The sequence below is a fragment of the Emericellopsis cladophorae genome (assembly GCF_022114955.1).
Source record: "Emericellopsis cladophorae strain MUM 19.33 chromosome Unknown NODE_1_length_1489480_cov_119_871856, whole genome shotgun sequence".
In the NCBI taxonomy this organism is placed as follows: domain Eukaryota; kingdom Fungi; phylum Ascomycota; class Sordariomycetes; order Hypocreales; family Bionectriaceae; genus Emericellopsis; species Emericellopsis cladophorae.
This window is the reverse complement of record NW_026250926.1, coordinates 39426-61356: the sequence shown is the minus strand read 5'-3', so window position 1 is coordinate 61356 and position 21931 is coordinate 39426. Positions and strand designations below refer to the sequence as shown.

Here is a 21931-nt window from a genome sequence, read left to right as displayed (position 1 = left end):
ACTGTATGACTCTGGGCCTTGTTATATTTACCCCTACATACGCACATGAGACATAGTTGGGTTGGTCGAGCTGTGACTCTGTCCTCGGTCATTGGGTAGCAAGGCGTGTTTCGAGGGGAAGGGGACAGGCAGTGGTTTACACACATGTGAAGTGTGCCGTGAACATCAACCCTTTTTTTTTTTTTGTTTTTTTTTTGCTCGACTGCTCCCGAGTGTCTGCTTGCATACACTGTGGTGATTAATTAGTGTTTGGGGTCGTCCGCGCACGGAGTCTCGATAGCTTCAATTCACGAACAAGCTTGAAGCTAAGGTACCTGAGTATCATCGCGTGGATGTGGGTCCTTTGCAAAGTTGCCCTGGAATTGGATCTGCGGCTGCGGCGTCGTGGCGCTGCGCCATGACGTCAGCCTCTTCACCACACGCGGTATCTGCAGGTCTAAGAAGCTTCCGACTCGTGGAGACATAAACTACTTGTAGTTACTTACTAATGAGGGACACAATTACCTAATATAGTAATAAGCGAACAAGTGCACGATACGGTCGGCGTGATCGTTGTGTTCTGCGGACGTAGCTTAGCACGTTGCGGCTCAGCTCGTTCAACGTTTCCCATTTTGGATTCTCATACCCCCACAGACTATGGATTACTCTCTCGTTGCAGTAAAGCAATGTAAAGCAAATGTACAACAGGTACCCATTCGTCATTGACGTATTCCCACTCCTGTAAACGACGCAATCCAAAAGGACTAGAAAACGTTCATGTACCAATGCCGGACCAAGACTCCCCCAAATTTCGTCATCTGTCGTCAAGACAAGAGTGTGAGCCACCTCCCCCCCAAAATCGCAAAATTTCCTGAACGCCTCCGTAGATATGTGTATGCCCTTGAACGCCGTATGCCAAGCTTTGGTTCAATAATGCTTGCAAATTCGCCTCCCTTACAACCCTTTTTGATCAAAAACATAATGCCGTACCGCGCTGCCTGTTGAAAACCACGGGCGCAATCACAACAATCATCCCCCGGGGAATACAATGCCGTCGTATGCAGCGCAAAAGGAAGCAAGTTATGTCCGCTGCCGCAGACCATGTCGTTTAGTCGTGAATATAGACAACTAGTCGGATGTCCTGCGTCCAACGATTTCGCCAGCCCTGAGGAGAGCGCTCATCCCGTCCAGGTTGTCCTTGCCAGAATCTTTGGGGGCAGCGCCGGAAGGGGTCGGCGACGTCATCACAACATCACCACCATTGGCTTCCTCAATCTTCAAGTGTTGGAGCGCAGACGGCGCGGATTGAAACCCTGCCGTCGCGGTGTTAGTATGAGAAAGATTCGAGGCACCATGGTGGGTCATTGACATACCGTACCCTCGGGGTCCAGCTGTATAGGTCGGGCTCGACGCGGTGCTGAAGGTAGGCGACGAGTTGTGGTCGGGCATGGGCGGGTGCGCAGCTCCTGATCGGTTCGACAGAAGTGCGTGGATAGGTAGAGAGCCGTCACCCGATGCGCGCCCATAACTGCTCATTGAACTGGTCGATCCGGCGGAAACACTGCTGTCCGTCGACGATTGCTGGTGACGCAACAATGGCACTCGATGTGCTTCTGGCATAGGACGCCGGCCATTCGCGGGCACAAAGCCGGATGTCGTGTAACCACTCCCACTTCCTGGTGCCGGTAATACCGCTGTCTCCCCGTCTTCCAGCATGTCTGAGAGCGAGGGTAGGTTCTGCCGACCTCCATTCCGCCCGTTGGGGGTGTTGAAGTCAAAGTTGGCGGTCCTGGGCGACGGCTGCATCTCGTGCCCGTTATGCGACATAGAACCCAACGAGTTGACCCTCTCCTGCCGCGTAGGTGGCGGTTCGCTCCCGTTTATGCGCTCGCTGCTACTTCCACTGCCCCTCGTGCTGATGCCACTGCTGCTCGACATGGTGGTCCCCGTTGCTGCGCTGCTGCTAGTACTGCCGTGGCGGAGCCTCGTTGGCTCTACCCTCGATCTCTTGTTCGCATCTACGAAGTGTCAGCACCTCGAAGAGGAGATGCCGGAGGCAAGCAGGTGTTTACCTTGACTCTGCTTGGCTTGCTTCTCCTTGAAGTCTTGCAAATAAACCTGGTATTTTCGGTACTCTGGTGTTTTCTTGTACTGGGCCAGGTCGCGGTGGTACTTCTCCTTGGCAGCGTTGGCTTGGCTTTCATAAGCCTCCTTGTCATGGGGTGGGAGGCTCTGCCAGTTCTCGCCGACCAGCTTGGCGATTTCTGTGAAGGTCAGGTTGTGGCCCTTGAGGTCGTCCCTCATTTTATTGGAAAAGAGCACGTAGGCAGATGGTGGCCGCTCAGGTGCATTCTCATCAGGCTAGTGGCGTCAGCTGAATGTGATGTCACCGATGCAAGGTTAGCATACCTTTGGGTGCCGGCGATATTTGCGCTTGACGGCGGTAGATCCGTCTGCGCCGGGCTCGCTCCGGTCGCATGCCGCGCGTGAACCTTCTCTCTTGCCATCATTTGTGTTCTGCTTGTTGGACAAGGAGATGCTAGGAGCAAGGCCACGAGCGTTTGCGATGCGGCGTTGAAGTTTCTTGATACTGTTAGCTTTTGATTCCACGTCACTTGCTGGTGAAAAGCGTACTCTTCGATGGCCTAATTTCACGCCCAGGGCATCACTGCAAGGAAAGTCAGTATGGTGGCATCGCGAGTCGAGCGTGACACTTACAGATCCGATTCCTGAATATCGAGGATGGTATCCCATGTGTCAAACCCCTGGTCCACGAAAGCGTCCAGGTACTGGGAAATCCCCAGTTCTCTGAACGTCGCCTCAAGCTCGTGAGCCATCCAGACTGTGTGCGAAGCCCGTGATGTGGGCTCCTCCTGGTGGGAAGAGCGTGAGGTTAGATGTGGTTCCGAAAGGAAGCTGAAGCCAACATGTGAGGACCGACGGTTGGCTAGCAGTCGGCTGATGTTCGTTTGGTACTCCCAAGGACTGAGTTGGCGGCGTTAGTCGGTCCTTGTGACTATGGCCTGAGATTTGTCTTTGATGAGGAATGCGAAGACGAGAGTGGAAACTGGCCGCGGGCTGATCCTGGCTGGGCAAGGAATACGTCGCCAAAGCTTTGTCGGGGAGTCCAAGAGGTGCAAATTGAGTGCCAAGGCGGTCTGGCAATCACGCAGTAACGGCAAGCCAAGGTGATATTGTGAGGCTTGAGAAGTGAGGGATGAGAAGTGTGTTTTGGCCGGGGCAGGTGGGACAGGTGCCGAATATCGCGGGTCGGGGTACGATATCACAGCGCACTGTTCCAAAGAGGGTCGACTATTGTAGAAGCAAACGAAGGAAATATGAACAGTCGACTCTGGTTTTGGATTTCGGACGCGGTTGGAAATATGTTGCGAATGCTAACGTTAGATCCCAAGACGGTGGGCGAGGAGGATTACCGAGGATGAGATGAGTGCTGAGAGTGAGGGAAGAGGAGAAATGCAACTGCTGTAGGGCACAGAGATGGTGACTAGGCCACGGTAGGATGCAGACGGTAAGGACCAGGACGGGGTTGGGATAGGCGTTGATGGTGTGAGCCTGTGAAATGGGATCGATCGATGTCGGCGATGAGGTAGTGCTGCTCTGGCCACGGGCTAACCTAGCAGGCTTTCGTGGAGACGCACGCACTACAGCACAAGCAGCAGCTGTTTCCGTGCACACTCAGGGTACAGTACAGTGAAGGTGAGTTTCAAGCGGCAGATTGGAAAGCTCGATGTTTGGCTAGGGGAATCTGCGATGCGGCGTAGCGTGACGCTGCTTTGCTGTCTGTCCAGTGTGGTGGTATGTTGGTGGACGTTCCGTCGTTGAGCGTGAGACGCAAGAACCGATCTCGAGAAATGCTGAGGCGACCCGTATTCTTCCTTGGTGTCGGATTGAGGAAAGCCCTGGGACTGACGATGAGAGCTCTTTTGTTTGTACGTAGTCGCTGCAGCGTCTTGTTGCGACGTGATGCGGGTTGAGGCAAGAGAAGCCGGCAAAATTATCTGCAACTTGAGAATCCGAGGACGGGAATTGTGAGCACAGCGGGCTGGAGGTGCAATAGGGCGTGATAAATGCGCACCTTGCCTGGCGCAATGGCGAAAAGCGGTGCTAATTAGTCGAATATCTCGATTCGAGCTGTTGCTGGGCCCCAAGGAAGGGGGTGGGCAGAGGCAGAGACTGATGTGCGGGGGGGAATGCTTAGTGTCGTTAGGCACACGCCTGCTGCAGTCCGCAGGTACAGCTTGTGGGCCGTGCAAGGTGCGGGCCCCATAGGCTCACATTCAGTCATTGCGGATACCTTGGGCTACCTCTGTGCAAGTAGTGACCTCCAGTCTCCAGTACTGCCGGTCGACCTGACCAGTCACATCACTCAAAGGGCTCAGCTGGGACCGCTCAGCGAATGACAGCTGCTGTCGAGCGCGGACGCCAGTGCCTGTCACAGCGACGCTAGACTAACAAACCTGAACAGTTAACAGAGACAGACAGTTTCCGTATGCATGGTGATGGAAGTGCTTCCGTTTTGCGCAGCGTGATTGTCGAATTGCTACGGAGTATGTCTCTGAAGCATCCCGATGTGAGCGAGATCCTACAAGTGCTTGTCCGCCAGCTCTAGTCGCGTCTTTCAGTTATACCGATAAGGTGGTGCTCTCACCCGCTCCAGTCGCATTGCGTCACCGGGCTTTACGTACTGCCCCGTCCCTAATAAAGATCAGCCTTTTAGCAACCTCCAATGAGAGCGCTTCAGGACATAAATAACCAAATACCAGCCTACCCTATACAAACAAAACAACGACGCCTGGGGCAGCCCGTTAACAGTACGTACGTACTAAGTTAGTTCTTGTCGGGGTTTGTTGGTGACGTATATTTGGCAGTCCCAGATCGCGAAAGCCTGCCGGCCTGCCCCAAACAGAGTTTAATCGGGCGAGACAAGCGTTCTTTCCTCCAAGATGCTCACAAGTGGACACGACGAGCTGCCACTCGGTACTTGCAGCGTGTGTGCCTGATACGTACTGTAGCAGGTACTGATGCCAACTTTGCCCAGTCATCCACGCCAGTGTTGATCCAAAGCTCCGGAGAGCAGGTTGAGCCTCATTCCTCCTCAACTTGGTCAGTCTGGGCCTACGCCTGGACTGCCGTAAAGACTGCTGGTCCGAGCTTCACAAGGATTCTGGCCAATTGACGCCGCTCAAATCAAAGCACATCTAGTGCCACACAAAACACGCCTATAGTCGAGGTACCGACAATCATAAGCAGTTCCATGGCCTGGTATTAGATAACCTTTTTGAAGTAGACTATTTAGGCCACCGCGGCCTCTTTCATAGTCGTAAATAACAATAATAGATAGCAAGCTTAGTGTTCAGACCTCTGTCAAGGCTACCAGGAAATTAACTACACATAAAATCAAGCGTAACACGTTTTATCCGTGTTGATGTTAGTATGAGGGTATCTTCCTATCTGTCCGGGGGGGTATGGATCGTGCACGAACCAGCAGTCTTACGGCAGTCTAGGAGATCAGATTCGCCAAGCCAGTGACGTCGAACGGAGATCGCCCCTGGGACTGGATGCCAAGCCACTTATTGGTCACTGTCATTGGCTTTTTCGCCTCTCTCTAAGATGCTGTCGGATGGTAGACGGAAACTGAGAGATTGTTCAAGCGCTTGGATCAGATCCTGGGACGCGTGGTAGAGCAAGACACCGGGGCGGGCTCATGTCTCCCGTGGACGAGGCTCAACAAGTTTCAACCAACCCCTGATAACTTACAGTTCGCGGCATCGACCGGTGGGCGGTGATCTTACTTTTCTTGCTCTGAAAATGGGCTCACACCAGTGACGCTACTTGTTGAATCTGGTAGGCATGGATCATCTGGTCCGGACGGAGGGTCATACATTACTGTCATTGCTCATATGTAACAAGCTGCAAGCCTACGTACTAGGTAGGCATGGAGCAAGTCGATGGAGAATGCGAGCAGATAAGCAGCAGGCTGGGTTCCATCCCGGAGCTCAACTTGTCCTGGCGGTTAGTTGTTCATGCAGCACCTATACCGTATTGCGGCTACAACATGATCGTAGATCCCGCTCCTAGACCTGTTAACATGATGTTTGTGCAAGCACGCTGTCGGAGTGATTGCGTCGATCACTGCCATTAGTCGACGATCTCCGCAACCCAGCTTGGTGCGTACGCGGAAGGGAAGCTTTCCGTGGAAACAAGGGCCGGGTATGTCTTTCGGACAGGCTCGATTCACGGAGATGAGATGACCCAATCTTCGATGGGCTGGGTAGGCATGCCGGCACCAATAGCAACCACCCTCCGTCATCCTCCTCTCGAGCATAGCCAGTGCATCGACGAGGAATGTTTGCGCTTACACAGAGCGGAGGCATCACTGGGATTCACGTCAAGGGGGCGAGATGCCCGATGTGGATGTGGAAGTGTGATCAACCACGGCGACGACGACGACGACGACGCCAGGAGATCTGAATCATCAAAATTGTCCCCGTCGCCACGCTGCCCAAAAACAACAACAGAACGAGGCAAGCGAGCAAGCGAGCCAGCCAGGAAGTGAGCAACCACGTACAAGTAGTTCCTCTGGCTACATCATTGGATCCACTTTTCGACTGCGCTGGACGACTACACGTATGTCACCCCAGCTGCGACATTTTGGATCTCGATCCCGTGGCAATGCCTTTTCTCATCGGTAGTTCTAATTGAGGCGAAAGGCAACGTTGAGGAGCAAGGACAGGTAGAGACTAGGCTTGGGCGCTGATCGACATGATGGGGGCCCTTGGAACAGATTGTATCTGATACAACTTGATGGCAAGAATACGCGAGATGCTGGCAAACATTGGAGCATATCCGGGCAGTGGTTCGGCGCAAAGCGCTCTCAGAGACAACGAACTTGGACTTTGAGATGGGGACCGGAGCGGCGTCTTGCATCTCCACGCCGGACATTAGAGCAACCCCAGGGTGTGCGCACAGAATCACGGCCAGTAGACCACTAGCCGTCCAGGAGACCCTGTCCCGCGATTACACATGATCTGGATCAACCGCTGCCCATCATCGAGAATCGAACTTTGGGTGCCATCATCGTAAATGACCGTCCATTTGCGCATCCCGTTTTCTAGCTTTACCATACCACTTGCATATGGAGCCTGCCTTGCCTTTATTCTTGCCCCTAGCTCAATTGGCCGTGGAACCTGTCACGCGGCGCCGATTCCATGGGAATCTCATCTTTGCGCTTACATCGAGGTTTGGACTCTTGCTAGAGCCACCCATCCGCTCTAGATGACAATTATTGAAAAACACCGTTCACAAAGGTGAGGTGCATGGACATGCCGTTATTGTTGATCGATTCACCTACGTGCGTTCGTACTTACATGGTAGGTGCGCCGGCCGTCCAGGCCACTCGTTGTCGTTGAATTATCCATTTTCTCGGAAATCTCATCCAACATTTCCTGATCGAGATGAATCTTTAACAACTTGTCCATAGAGGCGACTCGCCTTGATGAGAACCCTCAATTCTCGATCCAGGTACTGAGACACTCGTCATGGCCATTGGTCCGGTGTGGCGCAGGGGTTACGGGCAATTTTGGAAGCTCTGGACGGGATTGTCGAATGGGTGGTGTCTCCCTCTGAAGTCCCATGCTGGGGCCATGGGATTTGGGCCGTTTGAGATGGTGAGAAAACGGTCACACAGACCTTGTGCGATTGATTGGTCACCAGTCTCACAATAGCTGGTCAGGTCGCCTCGCGAGCGGCAAGGGGGTCTGCATCACACCAAGCTATCAGCACATCTCTGCTGATTTTCGGCAAAATTTGACAGGGTGCTAATTCATGTATGTAGCTGGCTGACTCGACCAGATACAGCCGACATCCTGGGTGTGAGATGTAGGGTAGGTGGTGCGGTGTTTGCGCGACGCACCAGTCTGGTCGATAGAGGTCCAGGCTCCAGGGATGGCATTGTAGAGAAGAAAGGCGAGCGCCACCGAATGCGGATCTCCAAGCCATCAATGCCAATCCGGCATTCAACCTCTCTAGCAAAGCATCGAGCCAGATGAGGGTCTAGAAGGCGTTGATTGTGGACATGGCCATTCGTCAACGTGGGAGCACTAATAAATGCCACAGTCAACATCGGAAAGCGCGTAAGTCCTTAATAACGATGACTTTAGTCTTTAGGCCAGCCGCATAGTAAGGAGAAGCGTGCATCTAGACCCAGCGTCTTGCAGGTATCGTCGCGATCGCGCTGGTAACGTACCTTATGTGTACTCTTCAGTACTGATGAGTACTAACTCATTACTTCAGGTACGGAGTACACTGTGATTCTCCTCCCACTCGGACAAATGCCTTGTACATCGACCCCGCTCCCCACCACTCCTCAACCGACCATGACTCGCCCAGGGACAGGCGAGCCAATCTGATCTAGACCGGGCATTCAACGAACCTTAATACCCGAAACATCGACATTCAAATCTTGCCCGTCCCTGGCAGGAAGGACCCTGAGCTGTCAATCCTGCACAGCAGTGACAGCACCTTGACACCTCATCCACCTCTTCCTCCTGTAGCCCCAACGCAACGTCGCCATGACCGCACCGGACGATGATCCCCAGCAGCAGGGCCAATCGAACGGCAAGGTTCAGACTGAGGCCGATCTAGCACAGGTACGTTTTGAACTATCTAGTCCTTCTTCCCCGTCCCACGCCCACGTGCTATCCGTCCTGCTGCCACCCAGCCCATTCCCAGAAACGGATACTACATGTAGCTGAGGAACCAAAACATGGAGCCCTCCTCTCAGCCACCCCCCGGCGTCTTCGCCTGGGGAGAGAAGGACAAAAGAAACTTGCAACCCCTGATGCTGACCTACGACCCCCTCGTATAGGCCTATAAGGAAATCATGCGGTATGTTTCCCTTGTGATACACTCAACCATTCGACTCAAGCAGACCGTTGGGTCATCGACATGGCCGACCTTCCTTCCCCTACCCACATGTCGTGACAGCAACTCTCTGTCCTCTCTCACTGCCGTACTCCATCCTCACATGCAATGCCAGACATCAATGTTGACATGAAGTACTTCCAGGGGAGAGCAAGCCGCGACGGCCATGGAGAACAACTTGAGTAACCTGGAGAGCAAGCTGGACGCCATACTCGCCGCCTTTGACGCGGCTGACGTCGAAAAGGCCACGGGCGAGAACAAGCAGTCCTCTGACGATGATGACCGCGCACGTGTCGGCATCGCCGACAAGAATGAAGACGAACAGCCTTCAGGGTCAAGCAAAGAGGCCAAGGCGGAGTGATAGGTCCAACGGTTTGCTTTGGCCGGCAAGGGGTAGGATAAGGTGGCGTTCCGGACTCATGTATTATTGGGAAGCAGCATAACAAATAAGTCACATGCACCTAGTCCAGTGGTCGAGACTCACGCGATTCGTTGTATATGAGGCCTAGACCGACCAGATTCAAGCATTCTTCCATGAGTGCGGAAACAATACAGAAAACACCTTCCAACCAAAGACCGCACCAGTGATATCTCAGGATCGCTAAGAAATGGCCCTTTCCTGGGCTACCAATGCCGCTTCACACATTTCTTGTGTGTTCCACCCCTCTCTCCCGCCCCACTACTGCTCATCGGCGAGCGACCGAGACGTCGCCGTGTGATCCTGCCCATCATTGAAGTCTATGTTGTGCAAATCTGACGCAGTTCCCAAGAACAAATCCAAGCGGCCCCCAACCCCCAGAAACACCCAAAGAACAGATAGTATCTCCAGCTTAGCTCGTCAGGCTACGCATGTCGGTCAAATCTTGTCGTGGCTTGTTGACAGGGTCGGTCTGGTTGGCCGAGAGAAGCGGAGGACTCTCCATCGCCGTGTTGGTCATCGGCTCCCTGGTGCTGAAGGAGCGGTTCTCCAAGCTGGGCCGCAAAAGCCCGTCATTCGTTTTGCTGCTCGACGCCTTGGCGTCCGCCTTGAGCGCCAGCTCGCGTTCCCTGTTCTTCTCGAGAAGCGGGCCACCGAGCGTAGCGCACTTGAGAATCGTCTGGATCAGCTGGTTCTGCTGCAGCGGCTTGGACAGGTACTCGTCCATCTGGGCTTGGATGCACTTCTCGCGATCACCCATCATGGCGTGCGCGGTCAGGGCGATGATGGGCGTCCGGTGTGACCCCATGCTGCGCTCGTATTCTCGGATCTTACCCGTAGCTTCGAAGCCGCCCTGCAATCACGTTAGCACATTGTACCTGGGCCAGTACAGCACCGCGATGAACTTACCATGATAGGCATTTGAACATCCATCAAGATCACATCAAACTTCTTCTCCTTCACCGACTCCACGGCCTCCCAGCCGTTGCCCACGACCGTGACAACATGGTGGTACTTTTCGAGGATTTTGACGGCGAATTTTTGGTTGACCGTGTTGTCTTCCGCCAGCAAGATCTCGAAAGATTTCGTGTTGTCAGCAAGGGACGGAGTGGCTCTGTTCTCAAGAGCAGGAATCATGCCGTTGCCCAGGTCAATCAGCTTGCAGGGCGTCGTCATGTAGGAGGTGATGCCCAGGTCGAGGCAAGACTTGAGGCTGACGTGCACGACAGGAGCCATGAGCACAATGGGCAGATACTTGAAGTCGTCCACCGACCTCAGCCGCCTGGCCGTATCTATCGAATCCACGAGGATGGCGTCGTAGGGCAGCTGACCGCCTGTCTTCGCCATGTGCTTGAGTTGCATGCTCATCTCAGAGTCCATCACAACAGGGATCAGCCCGATGCGCTTGAGCATCTCCTTGATCTCCGCGCTTGTCCGCGACTGGGCCTTGTCGACGAAGAGTACCTGGTGCCCGCGATAAGGTTTAATTTGTCGCTCTAGCATCGCCGTATCATCGGAAGCCAGCTTCACCTTGCACGTGAAGTGGAATTGACTGCCCTTCCCGGATTCGCTGATCACCCACAAGTCGCCTCCCATGAGGTTGACGAGACGCTTCGAGATGGACAGACCTAGGCCGGTACCACCAAACTTGCGTGTCATGGACCCGTCGGCCTGCTGGAACGTGTCGAAGATCAGGTCCAGCTTATCCTTTGCTATGCCGATGCCCGTGTCCTCCACAATGAACTCGACCGAGTAGTAGCCGACCTCGATCTGAGGCTGCTCTGCCCGCTCCTGGATGGTGAGGCTGACCTCGCCATGCTCCGTGAACTTGATGGCGTTGCCGACAAGGTTGAGAATGATCTGGCGCAGTCGGAATGAATCACCAATCACGTGGTCCGGCACGGAACTGTCCACCTTGTAGGTGAGATCGAGGAATTTCTCGTTCGCCTTGACTGTCAGAGTCTTGAGTGCATTGAAGACGGTTCCGCGTAGTGTGTACGGAATTTCCTCAATCACCATTCGTCTCGCTTCAATCTTAGACAGGTCCAGTATATCATCGATGATCGTCAGGAGACTGTTCGCAAGATTATTGACGATATTCAGCATCTCCCGTTGATACTGTGTCAAGTCGGTGTCTAGAGTCAACTGGGTCATACCGATGATTCCGTTCATGGGCGTGCGTATCTCGTGGGACATATTCGCGAGGAACTCAGACTTGGTCTTGTTGGCCAGCTCGGCGGCTTCACGAGCCTGCGTGTTCCTCTGAATACTGTCCCTCAGATTCGAAATCATCTGGTTGATTTTCCGTTTGAGCTCGTCCATCTCGCCCGACGCCTCAACGTCGACGAGCTTGGTAAAGTCCCCATCCGTGGCCAAGTTCGTAATGTCAGAAAAGGCTCGCACTTGTGTCGTCAAGTTGGCAGCCATGGTGTTGACATCGGTGGTGATCTCCTTCCACCGTCCATTGAGACCAGCAATGTCAGCCTGCGCTCCCATCTTGCCATCAACGCCCACATCCTTGGCGACCCTCTGCACTTCGTAGCAGAAGCTAGAGAGTCGACCGACCATGTTGTTGATGGTCTCTTTAAGTACCTGTATTTCTCCACTGGCCTGAACGTCGATCGTCTGACTCATGTCTCCGTTGGCAATAGCTTGCGTCACAGCCGAAATGCTGCGCACCTGGACAGTGAGATTCGACGCCATGGTATTGACGTTCTCGGTGAGATCTTTCCATTTGCCCTCCACATTTGCCACTTGAGCCTGGCCACCCAGCGTACCGTCGGTGCCGACTTCGCGGGCGACTTTGCTGACCTCGAAGGCGAAAGTACCGAGCCGATCCACCATCTGGTTGATCGTGTTCTTCATCTCCAGAATCTCTCCCTTGACTTCAACCCCAATCTTCTTGGTGAGGTCGCCCTTGGCGACAGCTGTTGTGACCTTGGCGATCTCTCGCACTTGTGTGGTAAGGTTCATGGCCATGCCGTTGACGTTCTCCGTCAGATCCCTCCATGTGCCTTCGACGTCGTGGACAGTCGCTTGTCCACCCAGACGACCTTCGGTGCCGACTTCTCGAGCAATTTTGGTAACTTCGCGGGCGAATTGCTGCAGTTGGTCTACCATGGAGTTGATGGTTGACTTGAGCTCGAAGATCTCGCCCCTGCAATCGGCCTGGACTTTTTGTGTGAGGTCGCCCTTGGCGACAGCTGTCGTGACCTTGATAATGTCACGCACTTGTGTTGTGAGGTTGTTGGCCATAGCGTTCACGTTGACAGTAAGGTCATTCCACATGCCTTGGACACCTCCGACATCTGCTTGCCCTCCTAGTATACCTTCCGTTCCGACGTCTCTTGCGACACGTGTGACCTCAGAGGCAAAGGTTCGGAGCTGGTCCACCATAGTGTTGATCGTTTGCTGCAATTGTAGAATCTCACCGCGGGCGGGTCTTTCGATCTTCTTCGTAAGGTCTCCGTGGGCGACCGCGGTTGTCACTGAAGCAATTTCTCGAACTGATTCGTTAGCACAGTTGGAGGGCGTGAGAAGCTTGGGTCATTTACCTTGATCTGTCAGGTTTTGGGCCATGACGTTCACTGTACTTCAGTCAGACTGCCATCCGAGTCACCGTATATCGGAAGAATCTCACCGTTGTCCGTCAACTCTTTCCAGGTTCCGTCGACGCCGCCAATGCGAGCCTGGCCACCAAGCAAACCTTCAGTGCCGACCTCACGAGCGACGCGCGACACTTCGCTTGCGAATATCTGGAGCTGGTCCATCATGGCGTTGATCGTGCGCTTGAATGTGGTAATCTCGGGATCCATCTCCACGGTGTTCATTCGTACTTTCATGGTGAGGTCACCACGAGCGACTGCGGTCACAATCTCGCCGATCTCTCGGAGAGCTTTCTGGAAAGCCTCGTTGGCCTTTTGATGCTTCCAGAGTTCCCTCTCCAGAGTGGCCACCCGCTCTTGCTCGAGCATTCTTAGAGCGTTTTCCTGTAGCTGCTTTTGTTCAAGCAATTGGGCATTGACGCCAGCAAGCTCCTGTCGTTGACTGTCGAGGAGCTTGGACTGGTCATCAACGTGTTCCCGCAAGCCCTCAAGAGCCTCCTTTGTCAGCTGGCGGGGCATGAAGCCGGGGCGGTCATGGCCTACATTGGGAAGTCCTTTGGGCCGGGAGGATGTCGGGCGACTGCCCGACGGCGAAGCTCCCGCGTCATCGCCGAAAAGGGAGTCTGGACCTTCGTTTGGTGTTTCCGGAAAGGTAACAGCGGCTGCCGCCCGGCTCTCGAGTTCAGCAACTCGCAGTGAGAGCTTGTGCAACTCTACCTCGAGGTTACGTTTGGCAGGAGTCTCGCGACCAGGGAGTTTGACGTCGCCACCCAGCTTAGGAGGAATGACTGATGGGGATTTCGGGTCGGCAGCCAAGGAGGCTACGAATTCGGCCGCCGTGGCGAGCGCTGCATCGTCGACCACCATGGTCGGATCTTGCTCGCAGCAGATTGTCGAGCCCTTAACAGTGGCTCTATCGTAGGATGGGAAGCACACTTTATGCGAAGAACGAATCGGCGGTATTGCAATGCGAGCCGTGGGACTCTGATTGGCACCGATGCCGCAGTGTCAAATCGAGTGCCGGTGATTTTGCCTGGGGCGGTCGAGGCGGAGGCGGGTCGTCGCGAAGTCGAGCAAGGAACCGAATGAGCTCGAGAGGCGATGCAGAACAGGGGGAAATCAGCGAAGCAAATGCAGCATAATTATTCGGCAAGACTCGAGAAGATGTGAGCTAATCGGCGTGCGTCGAATGGAGCAAGTAGCGTCAGGCGACCGGATGCCTTAACACATGCGAGGCGAAGGCAGATGGAGCGAGTGATTAATAGATAGATAATCCACCAACTGATCCAGGGGACACAGTACGAAATGTGTCGGCCAAGGAGAGCGTTGTGTCGGTCGCTATTGTCGTCAACTCAGTATGATCTCGCCGCGGGAAACTCTCGTCTTCCTTTACCCTCTCGCATGCAGAGGTCGCAGGTAGATGGGAGACTGGGAGGCGGGATAGGTATGTAGCCTGGAAAGAAAGCAAAAGTAATGAATGCTTGGGATGAATGGGAGTGGAGTGGACTGGACTGTGCTGGGATGGATGGCACGGGGGCTTGAATGACTGACTGGGCTAAGTCCGGTACGGCGTAGTCGATGGAGTCGGGTGGGTGGCTACGACATGCAGCCCAATCAGAGGGCGCTGGCGCGGCAGCGAGGGTCGCTGTCTTGTGGGCGGGCCGCGGGCCACTGGCACGGTCACTCCGGGGGATATAATAATGGACAGCTGAAGGGACTGGAACCCGAGGTCGTGACAGGCAGAAGGGTACATATCAACATCACGTCCAAGATCAGATGGGCTACTATCAGACAGTCGCAGTAGAGCACATGTACTTTCAGAGCTTGTTTTGGGGTGAGGCGACTGGAGTGCATACCTGGGGCTCTGCTGAGGGGTCAGCAGGGCAAGGCTGTGTGTAGCAATGACCACAAGTTCAGTCACCCTGTATCGCTTGACCAGCGGGACATCCTTTGAGGAATGTTTGGAGCAGACAGCTCGCACTCTTTTTATTCCGCATGTACGGAGTACGCACGTAACGTGCATCCCCGGGAAGGAGGCTCGGCCGGTGGCTGAATCCCCATCAAGTGTGTAGGACAAGAAAGGACTCGCGTCAGGGGACCTTGGGCGCGGCGCAACAAAGTTTGGATTGACGATGGCACCATCCCCTTTTCAGAAGAGTGGTCAGACAACAGACTACTCTTCATACGAAAGATATTTGGAGGTCTGTAATCAGGCAACGCAGTGCCGACCGAACACATAACGGTCAGTTCAGTATGTCCTGCCTGCTGGTCAAACCATGTACAACGCCTTGCTTTCGTCTATTGTGTTAATAGCAAGCTACGACGACCCTGAAATCGTACGAGGCCATTGATCGATTGCCCTATGCGTGGTGGTGTGCTCACTGTCAGGGTCCACCTGCATTGGCACTGGCACGGCGCTCCATGTCTGCAAGACGAATAATTATCAGATTGGCCTTTTACGGTGCCTCTGTATATGTACGGAGCCTCCCATAATCTCAGGCTGCTGCAGCAGTCACTATTGCCTTCCTTAGATGTGCAGCAGTAGCCGAGGATCGCACAAAACTGCGGAGGTTTCGCAACAGCGAACAGATGGAGCCAAGCATACGGAGAGCATTCTGTGGCTTGGCTCGAGTGGTCACACAGCAGACCGCCGCGACCGTGCGGCAACCTGCATATCCTATAGACGTTCGCCATGGGTCTGTTCATCTCTCTCTCTCTCCAAAAAAAAGAAAGAAAAAAAAGAAAACAGGAGAACAAAACGTCTCCAGCAAGCCCACGCCTCACTTTTGTGTCTTGTAAGTAGGGCGACGGCAACAAGTCCATCACTGCTGTGAATGTCGTGGCTAGTGGTGCAGCGCCTGTACTCGGGGGCGAATGTGGGGAAGTCCCAGGGCTTGATGTCAGCTTGCCGCACTGTGCATGAAACGCCTCCCCTAGATGGCGGCTCCTAGTGCCGTCACGTCCTTTGCGCTTCAGGTTGCGCCTGGTGAACACGAGTCGTTTCCGATCCGAGGAACCTGGCAACTAACTTATTTATTTCTAACTCGTTGTCCAGAAGAGGTGGACTTCTGCGCGAAATCGTCAAGGCCATTGCGCTGAGCCATTCAGGGCCGCCTCACACCCTTCCTTCACCAAGTTTTCCCCGCCTCGTCGTCCCTGCTTGCAGATCCCAAGAGCTGGTCCAGTCCACGCTGAACTTTGCGACAGGCGAATCACGACTGGATGCCTCAAGAGTTCACTAAAGTATTCTCCTGTCCGTCAACGCTTTTCCGTACTCCGTACCCGTACATACGAATTAATCAAACCACCGCCCAACAAATCCGCCGCCCTGGACTGGACTTGGCTGGCGCTGGTTCGCGCTAAGAGCGCCCGCCGAGTGATGCATGTGGGCGAGGAGCCACGAATTCAATCAGTGCCACCGACAATCATTACCCTGTAGGCGACTGATCTGCACTGTAGCAGCAAAGAGTGACCATAGATTGGTGGTCTGAGTTCCTTTTATCCACGATCGGGATGTTTCAGAGGACGGACTCCACGAGGCGACAGGAGCGCAAAGATGCTCTGGACCCCTTTTTCGGATTGAATCGATAATTGCCAAACCGCATGAACTGACTGGTAGAGTCGTGGGTTTCCAATTGTTGCATGCTTACGTACTGCATAGGCCCAGCCTGTCTTCCCAGCCCTCCGCGTCGGACGGTTATTAGGGGACCATCAGGAGATTGATGCTCTCCAGTCGTTGGTTTACGTACCGTTTGTTTAGCACGGTCCACCAAGGGATCCCGGAGGCAGCTAGGCCCTGTCAGGCTAGCAGCCGCACGAGCCAGGTGACCAACGTCATTCTTGGCATTGAGTTTCTTAAGGGATTCAATTGGACTAGCTCACCACGGAGCTCTCGCGAGAGCCAATGGGCAATCGCCTGAGCGTGGTTCGTGCGCGCATCTTGGCGAAGGCCCCTGAACTCTGTGGTACGTACTCCGTACTCCGTATCGCAAGAACAATCCGCATCTCAAGCCGTCTGTCTTCTCGACCGAAGTCGCTCGCGTCGATTCGGACTGTGAACTCTTGTTCCATCTCAAAGAGTCAAGCCAAGATCGCGAAACGCTGCCCACACTTACTCACCGACGTCCAGTCTCTTCCCCTTTTCTCGGGGACCCGCTGCTACATCATTCCTACCTTAGCCTCTACATATACATACGTAGCCCCTCCCGCCTGCCAAATAACCGCCGCCAAGAAGGACCCTTAAAAATTCCCGAGCAAATCGATAATTCATTGCTCCCCTTGGACAGTCAAGTCACTCACTCCCTTGGACAGGATGCGCCTGTCTGGAAATACGTCGGCTATGAGCTCGGTCAGCAGATGATAGATGGATGCATGAGTACATTCATTGGAGGGTAACACAGCTGCTCGGATCCAAAGATCCGCCCGGTGCCACATGGCTGGGTGTCTTGCAGCAAACAATGTGGTGGCACATCCTGAGACGGCGTTGGAATACCTCTTGCAGTGATGGCTGAGTCGGGGCAGGTGCTTCGTAACACCGCCCGATCGATTCAAAGTCTCTGCGTAGGTCCCTCACGTACTAGGCTCTGGCGTTCGAAAGTAAAAACTCGTCTTTGACCAATTCACAAACACGCCGCTATACGCAGGAGGGTATCTGATGCCAATGCTTCCTTCCTCTGCCTTGACCCAATATAACATATAAATTCGAGACGGACAGCAGCATCCCAAGCAACACGCGCCCCAGACAGGCCTAATGTAGTCGCGTCTTTCCATCACTTTATCGTCTCGGTAGACTGTTCCTTCCAGCGTTCCAACCTTGATTCACACTGTTCTTGACAATCAACGCGGCTGCGGCCGTGGCAGCTTGCCTCTCCTTTTGCCGGTGGCGCTCCCGAAGATAGCCCGCGGCTTCAGGCCGCATACGCAGAATGCGCAAGATCATGTCGTCGCTCGGGTCGGCCTGCGCCTGCTGTCTTTTCGCCTCCTTGGCCTTGCGCATTGTGCCGAGGTTGCGGCTCATCATGATGCTCTTGCCGCGCCGAATTGTGCCCATGCTGGCAAACGAGCCCGCCGCCGCAAATGACGGTCCCGCAGACATGCGTGTCGATGGTGCCGCGTGCGGTGTCGTGGGCGGCTGCTGTAGGAGAGCCTGCTGGGCACGCTTGGCGGTGGCAGCGGCCATGCGTTCAGACTCGTTGATGAGATTGTTGGTATCTTCAAAGTAGAAAAAGTTCAACGAGGCAAGCTCGTGCCACTTAGGCGACTTGAGCACCTCGCTTGGCACACCCATCTGCTCGCCCGTCCCCGCATCGCGCGCGTTGAAAAAGTCAAAGAGCATCTGCAACCAGTAGAAGACCACATCGACCTCGCGGCGTGACAGAGGTTTCTGCGCCGATGGCTTCTCCGACAGCGGTGGCACCAAAAGGTTCTCAATGGTCATGAGGACTTCCTTCCACAAGCGGGTCATGACAGCCACCATGGTGGCGTCGGTCAGGGTCTGCTTCATAATGGCAAAATTCTCGTCAAAATACTCGAGCAAGGGGGCAAGTACTGCCTCCTTCTGCGCATTGGTTACGGCAGTGGGCATTGTGGACGTGCGCTTCTTCCAGAGACCAGTCATCGTAGCGCCTAGGCCGCCGATGCCAAGCAAGTTGCGAAGCGTCTCGTGCGACAAAGTTGCGCTGATTTGGCTCGTGAGCTGCACATGGTTAACTCTTGCTTGCTTGAATTCATCTTCAAATGGATCAAAGGACGACATACCTTCTCTGTGATCTTGCGCACCATGTCTCGCTCCGTTCGCTTCAGATGCCTGAATGCTTTGCCAAAGTGAAACTGGATATCGTCGCGCTCTCCTTCCATGCTCACGCGGATCAATAGCCGGCCTTGTGAATCCAGGTCAAGCCAGAACTCGCGAGGTAAGTAGTCGCCAAAGTGAGCCGGATCGAGCTTGACGGAGGTTCTGCCAACATAATCGTGATCGCCAAAGGTGTCATAGTCCCAGATCGTCGCAATCATGTTGACGGCGCCTTGCACCGTAACCTCGAAAGACTCGTCCCACCGCGGATTCAGGTTGCGGTGGATCACACGCGTCTTGTGCAGACGCTTTTGGTACTCATCGCCAAAGACAACATAGGGGTCACTATACCCATTCGTGTCGCAGGCTTTGAGATCTTCTGCCTCGATGACTTTGATGGTGAAGGTGTACTTGTTCGGCTTCTTTGAACGCTTTCTGCTGGGCCCTTCGTACTTGGCGATCACCGCCGCACACCCATCTGGATTCATCTTCTTGTCGAGCCTGTCAAACTCTTGCATAGCGTACTCGATGTTGTTGAGTTTTACGAATGACTAGATTGTCAGTCAGTATGCTACTCTTGCGTGCATGTCCCTAAGCGCCTACCTCGGGATAGAAATGGAAAGGCTCCATCTTTTCCTTGTTGTTCCATGCATCTTTTGCGTATTGCATCCACTTCTCCTGGGTCGACCGCTGCGCAGCCGCGAGCTCTTCAGCCGACGGCCGGTCCATCTCCTTGGCGAATCGCTGCTCCACGATCTCGCAGTACCGGCCTATGCCCGTAGAAAAGGCCCGGGCCAGTGCTGTCATGAACCGCGCATGGTGCTCCTCGTTGTTCCACTCGAGTGCAAAGACCTCCTGCAGTGTCTGGTTGAAGAACATGAACAGGTCAATGATAGAAACACTATGTCGCTCACTGTCTGTTGGTATGTTCTCGGCGTGTTGGATGCGGACCTGGAATTGGTCTTGCTTGATCGCCGATTCGACAAAGTCCTCCATACGCCCTTCCGCGATGCGGATCCAGCGCCACACAAAGCCGACCAGCAGCTCCTCGATGTCAAAGGCAAAGGGCTGCTCTTCGAGCTCACTCCGGTGGATACGGCGGATGGCAACGAGTTCTCGGTAAAGCTCGAAACCATCTTGAATGTCAATCTCGGCCCCCTCGTCCTGCACGGTTTGCATGATGGCTTCGATGATGGCCTTGGCGTCCCCCTCGAAACTGGGAAATACTTCGTCGACCAGAATGTAGAAAGGGTCAACGCCCATAATCTCCGGCGTGTTCCTGTATCTCTTCTTGATCCGGTCGCACAGCTTGGTGACGGACTTGCCCAGCTTGACGACGTGCCCAAATTCCCAGTCTTCCTTGTACTGGGGTATCTCTTCCTCCATATATCGACGGTACGCCGCCACCGCCCGTTCGCGAAGACCTTGGGACAGCTGCTCAGTGAACTCAGCTGCCACATGCTGCTTGACGGTGAAAGCTGGATCTGTGGTGATGTGGTTTTCCAAGATGAACATGACGGGTCCGATGTTCGGTGGCCTGGCGTCGTAACATTGCTCCATTAGATTATACAATTCCCGCAACAGTGCTTCATGCAGCAATTGCAGAGTCTGTTGGTATAGCACGAAATCCCGCATCGGCCATCGTGCGTGGTCGATCTCGGTCAGTGGTAGGGCGAAACCTTGTATATGCGGCTGCTTCTTCAGCTCCGGCTGCGGGCCTTTGACGCAATCAAAGACCGTGTCCAATTCTTCCGCCACAATTTCTTGGTCCAGAAACTTGCGCCCAGCTACCTCCAAGAGCGCAATCAGCCTTGACGGTTGCGGGATCCGCCATCGTACCGCCAATTCTGCGAGCAGCTCGAGTGACTGTTTAGATAGGGGCTGATAGTCCACCTCAGGATCCGCATGGATCTGATCAAAGGTCATGGCATGCTGGAGGATATACTTGTAGAAGGCTCGTGGCTCGGGAGGAATAAAGGTGTATAAAGCCTCTCCGACGGTGCGAATACTACCAGTGTCCCCCATGGGCAGAGAGCTAATACTGAGGTGCGGATCATACGCTGAACCGGTGTCAGCCGAGCTGGACAGGGCTCGGCTGAGGTCCGCATAGGCTTGATCACCAGCGAACATGGACTGCGGCCGGTTGGGTTGTGGACGGTCTGAGGGTGCTGTCGAGGTCTTGGCCAGGAGCGGTTTGGCTGTGAGAATGTCGAGCATCATCTGCGAGAGATGTGGAGCCTCTGCTTTTTTCCACTCCTCGAAAGCCTCGTCCACATCGAAGTCCTGGCTCCGGAGCGCCCCCGGGAGATCTGAGTTGAGTCGATGCTGATAGCTCTTCAAATCCTTCAGCGCGGCTTCCTCGGTCCAAGTCTGCTTATTTTCGTCGATCTCAGCCTGTACCTCTGAGAAACTCAGTCCAAAGATACTGGCGACCACATGAACTAGAGGCATGTCCTTGACGTCGTAGCTTAGGGGTACAACAACTTCGATTGTCGATCCGTGGCCGTCTGTGCCGTTGCCCACCAAGTTCTGGTCGTTTGTGAGGAGCTTGTTCTCCAATGCCTTCATCCTCGCAACCAGCTCGGGGCGATCACGGTCGTGCCCGGAAGTCCGCAAGACGTCGATAGCCATCCGCACAAAGAGTGCAAGGTGGCGGTCGGGTAGAAGTTTCCATGAGTCGTCGTCGGGGGCTCTGCCCCTTTGCGCTGCCTTAGTTGCCTGTGAGTAGAAGATGAGCATCAAGGGCTCAAACTTCCTCTCCTTGTCGATGGTTTTGCGGAAGCTCCGCTCGGAGAATGCCGTGTACGCTTCAGCAAAGCTCCGCTTCACAGCCGCATCATCGTAGCCAGGTAAAGTCTCCAGCCCTCGCAAGATCTTACCGACGCGATCCAAGAGTGGTGCAGCAAAGTTGTGCGGCAACTTGGCCATGCCCCCCGAACCATACTCCTGGACAAGCTGTCCCACACTTGTTTGCGATCGCGGCGTTGATTTGGGATTGCTGACATACTGCTTCCGCTTTGCTTTGGGCTGGAGAAGGTAGTGAAGAAAAGCAGTGCGCAAGGCGAAGCTTCGAGCTTCCTCATGTTCGACATTGACGGTGTGCGCTCGCGAGCCCGGCCGCGGGTCGCCTAGGTCCCTGCTCTGATTGACGGGCTTCCGGCTGGGACGGCGCGACTGTCTCGAGGCGGTCGACAT

The 21931-nt window shown here is 54.4% G+C and overlaps 4 protein-coding genes across 4 annotated transcripts; 1 reads left to right on the top strand and 3 right to left on the bottom strand.

The window, feature by feature from the left end:
• Positions 1 to 1107: 1107 nt before the first annotated feature.
• Positions 1108 to 2816, bottom strand: J7T54_005892 (High mobility group protein 20A; the record flags this gene model as incomplete). The annotated part of the gene is made up of 6 exons (XM_051503174.1): positions 1108 to 1292; positions 1353 to 1997; positions 2052 to 2340; positions 2389 to 2562; positions 2614 to 2647; positions 2698 to 2816. 6 exons carry the CDS (start codon positions 2814 to 2816, stop codon positions 1108 to 1110), a joined length of 1446 nt encoding a protein of 481 aa, XP_051366414.1.
• A 5754-nt stretch (positions 2817 to 8570) lies between these two features.
• Positions 8571 to 9283, top strand: J7T54_005891 (uncharacterized protein; the record flags this gene model as incomplete). The annotated part of the gene is made up of 3 exons (XM_051503069.1): positions 8571 to 8648; positions 8867 to 8886; positions 9067 to 9283. 3 exons carry the CDS (start codon positions 8571 to 8573, stop codon positions 9281 to 9283), a joined length of 315 nt encoding a protein of 104 aa, XP_051366413.1.
• A 469-nt stretch (positions 9284 to 9752) lies between these two features.
• J7T54_005890 (Histidine protein kinase-like protein) lies at positions 9753 to 13812 on the bottom strand (the record flags this gene model as incomplete). The annotated part of the gene is made up of 4 exons (XM_051502958.1): positions 9753 to 10193; positions 10250 to 12840; positions 12895 to 12927; positions 12981 to 13812. 4 exons carry the CDS (start codon positions 13810 to 13812, stop codon positions 9753 to 9755), a joined length of 3897 nt encoding a protein of 1298 aa, XP_051366412.1.
• A 3907-nt stretch (positions 13813 to 17719) lies between these two features.
• On the bottom strand, positions 17720 to 21931 carry J7T54_005889 (Ca2+-dependent lipid-binding protein; the record flags this gene model as incomplete). Its single annotated transcript, XM_051502847.1, has 3 exons — positions 17720 to 18640; positions 18703 to 19287; positions 19340 to 21931. 3 exons carry the CDS (start codon positions 21929 to 21931, stop codon positions 17720 to 17722), a joined length of 4098 nt encoding a protein of 1365 aa, XP_051366411.1.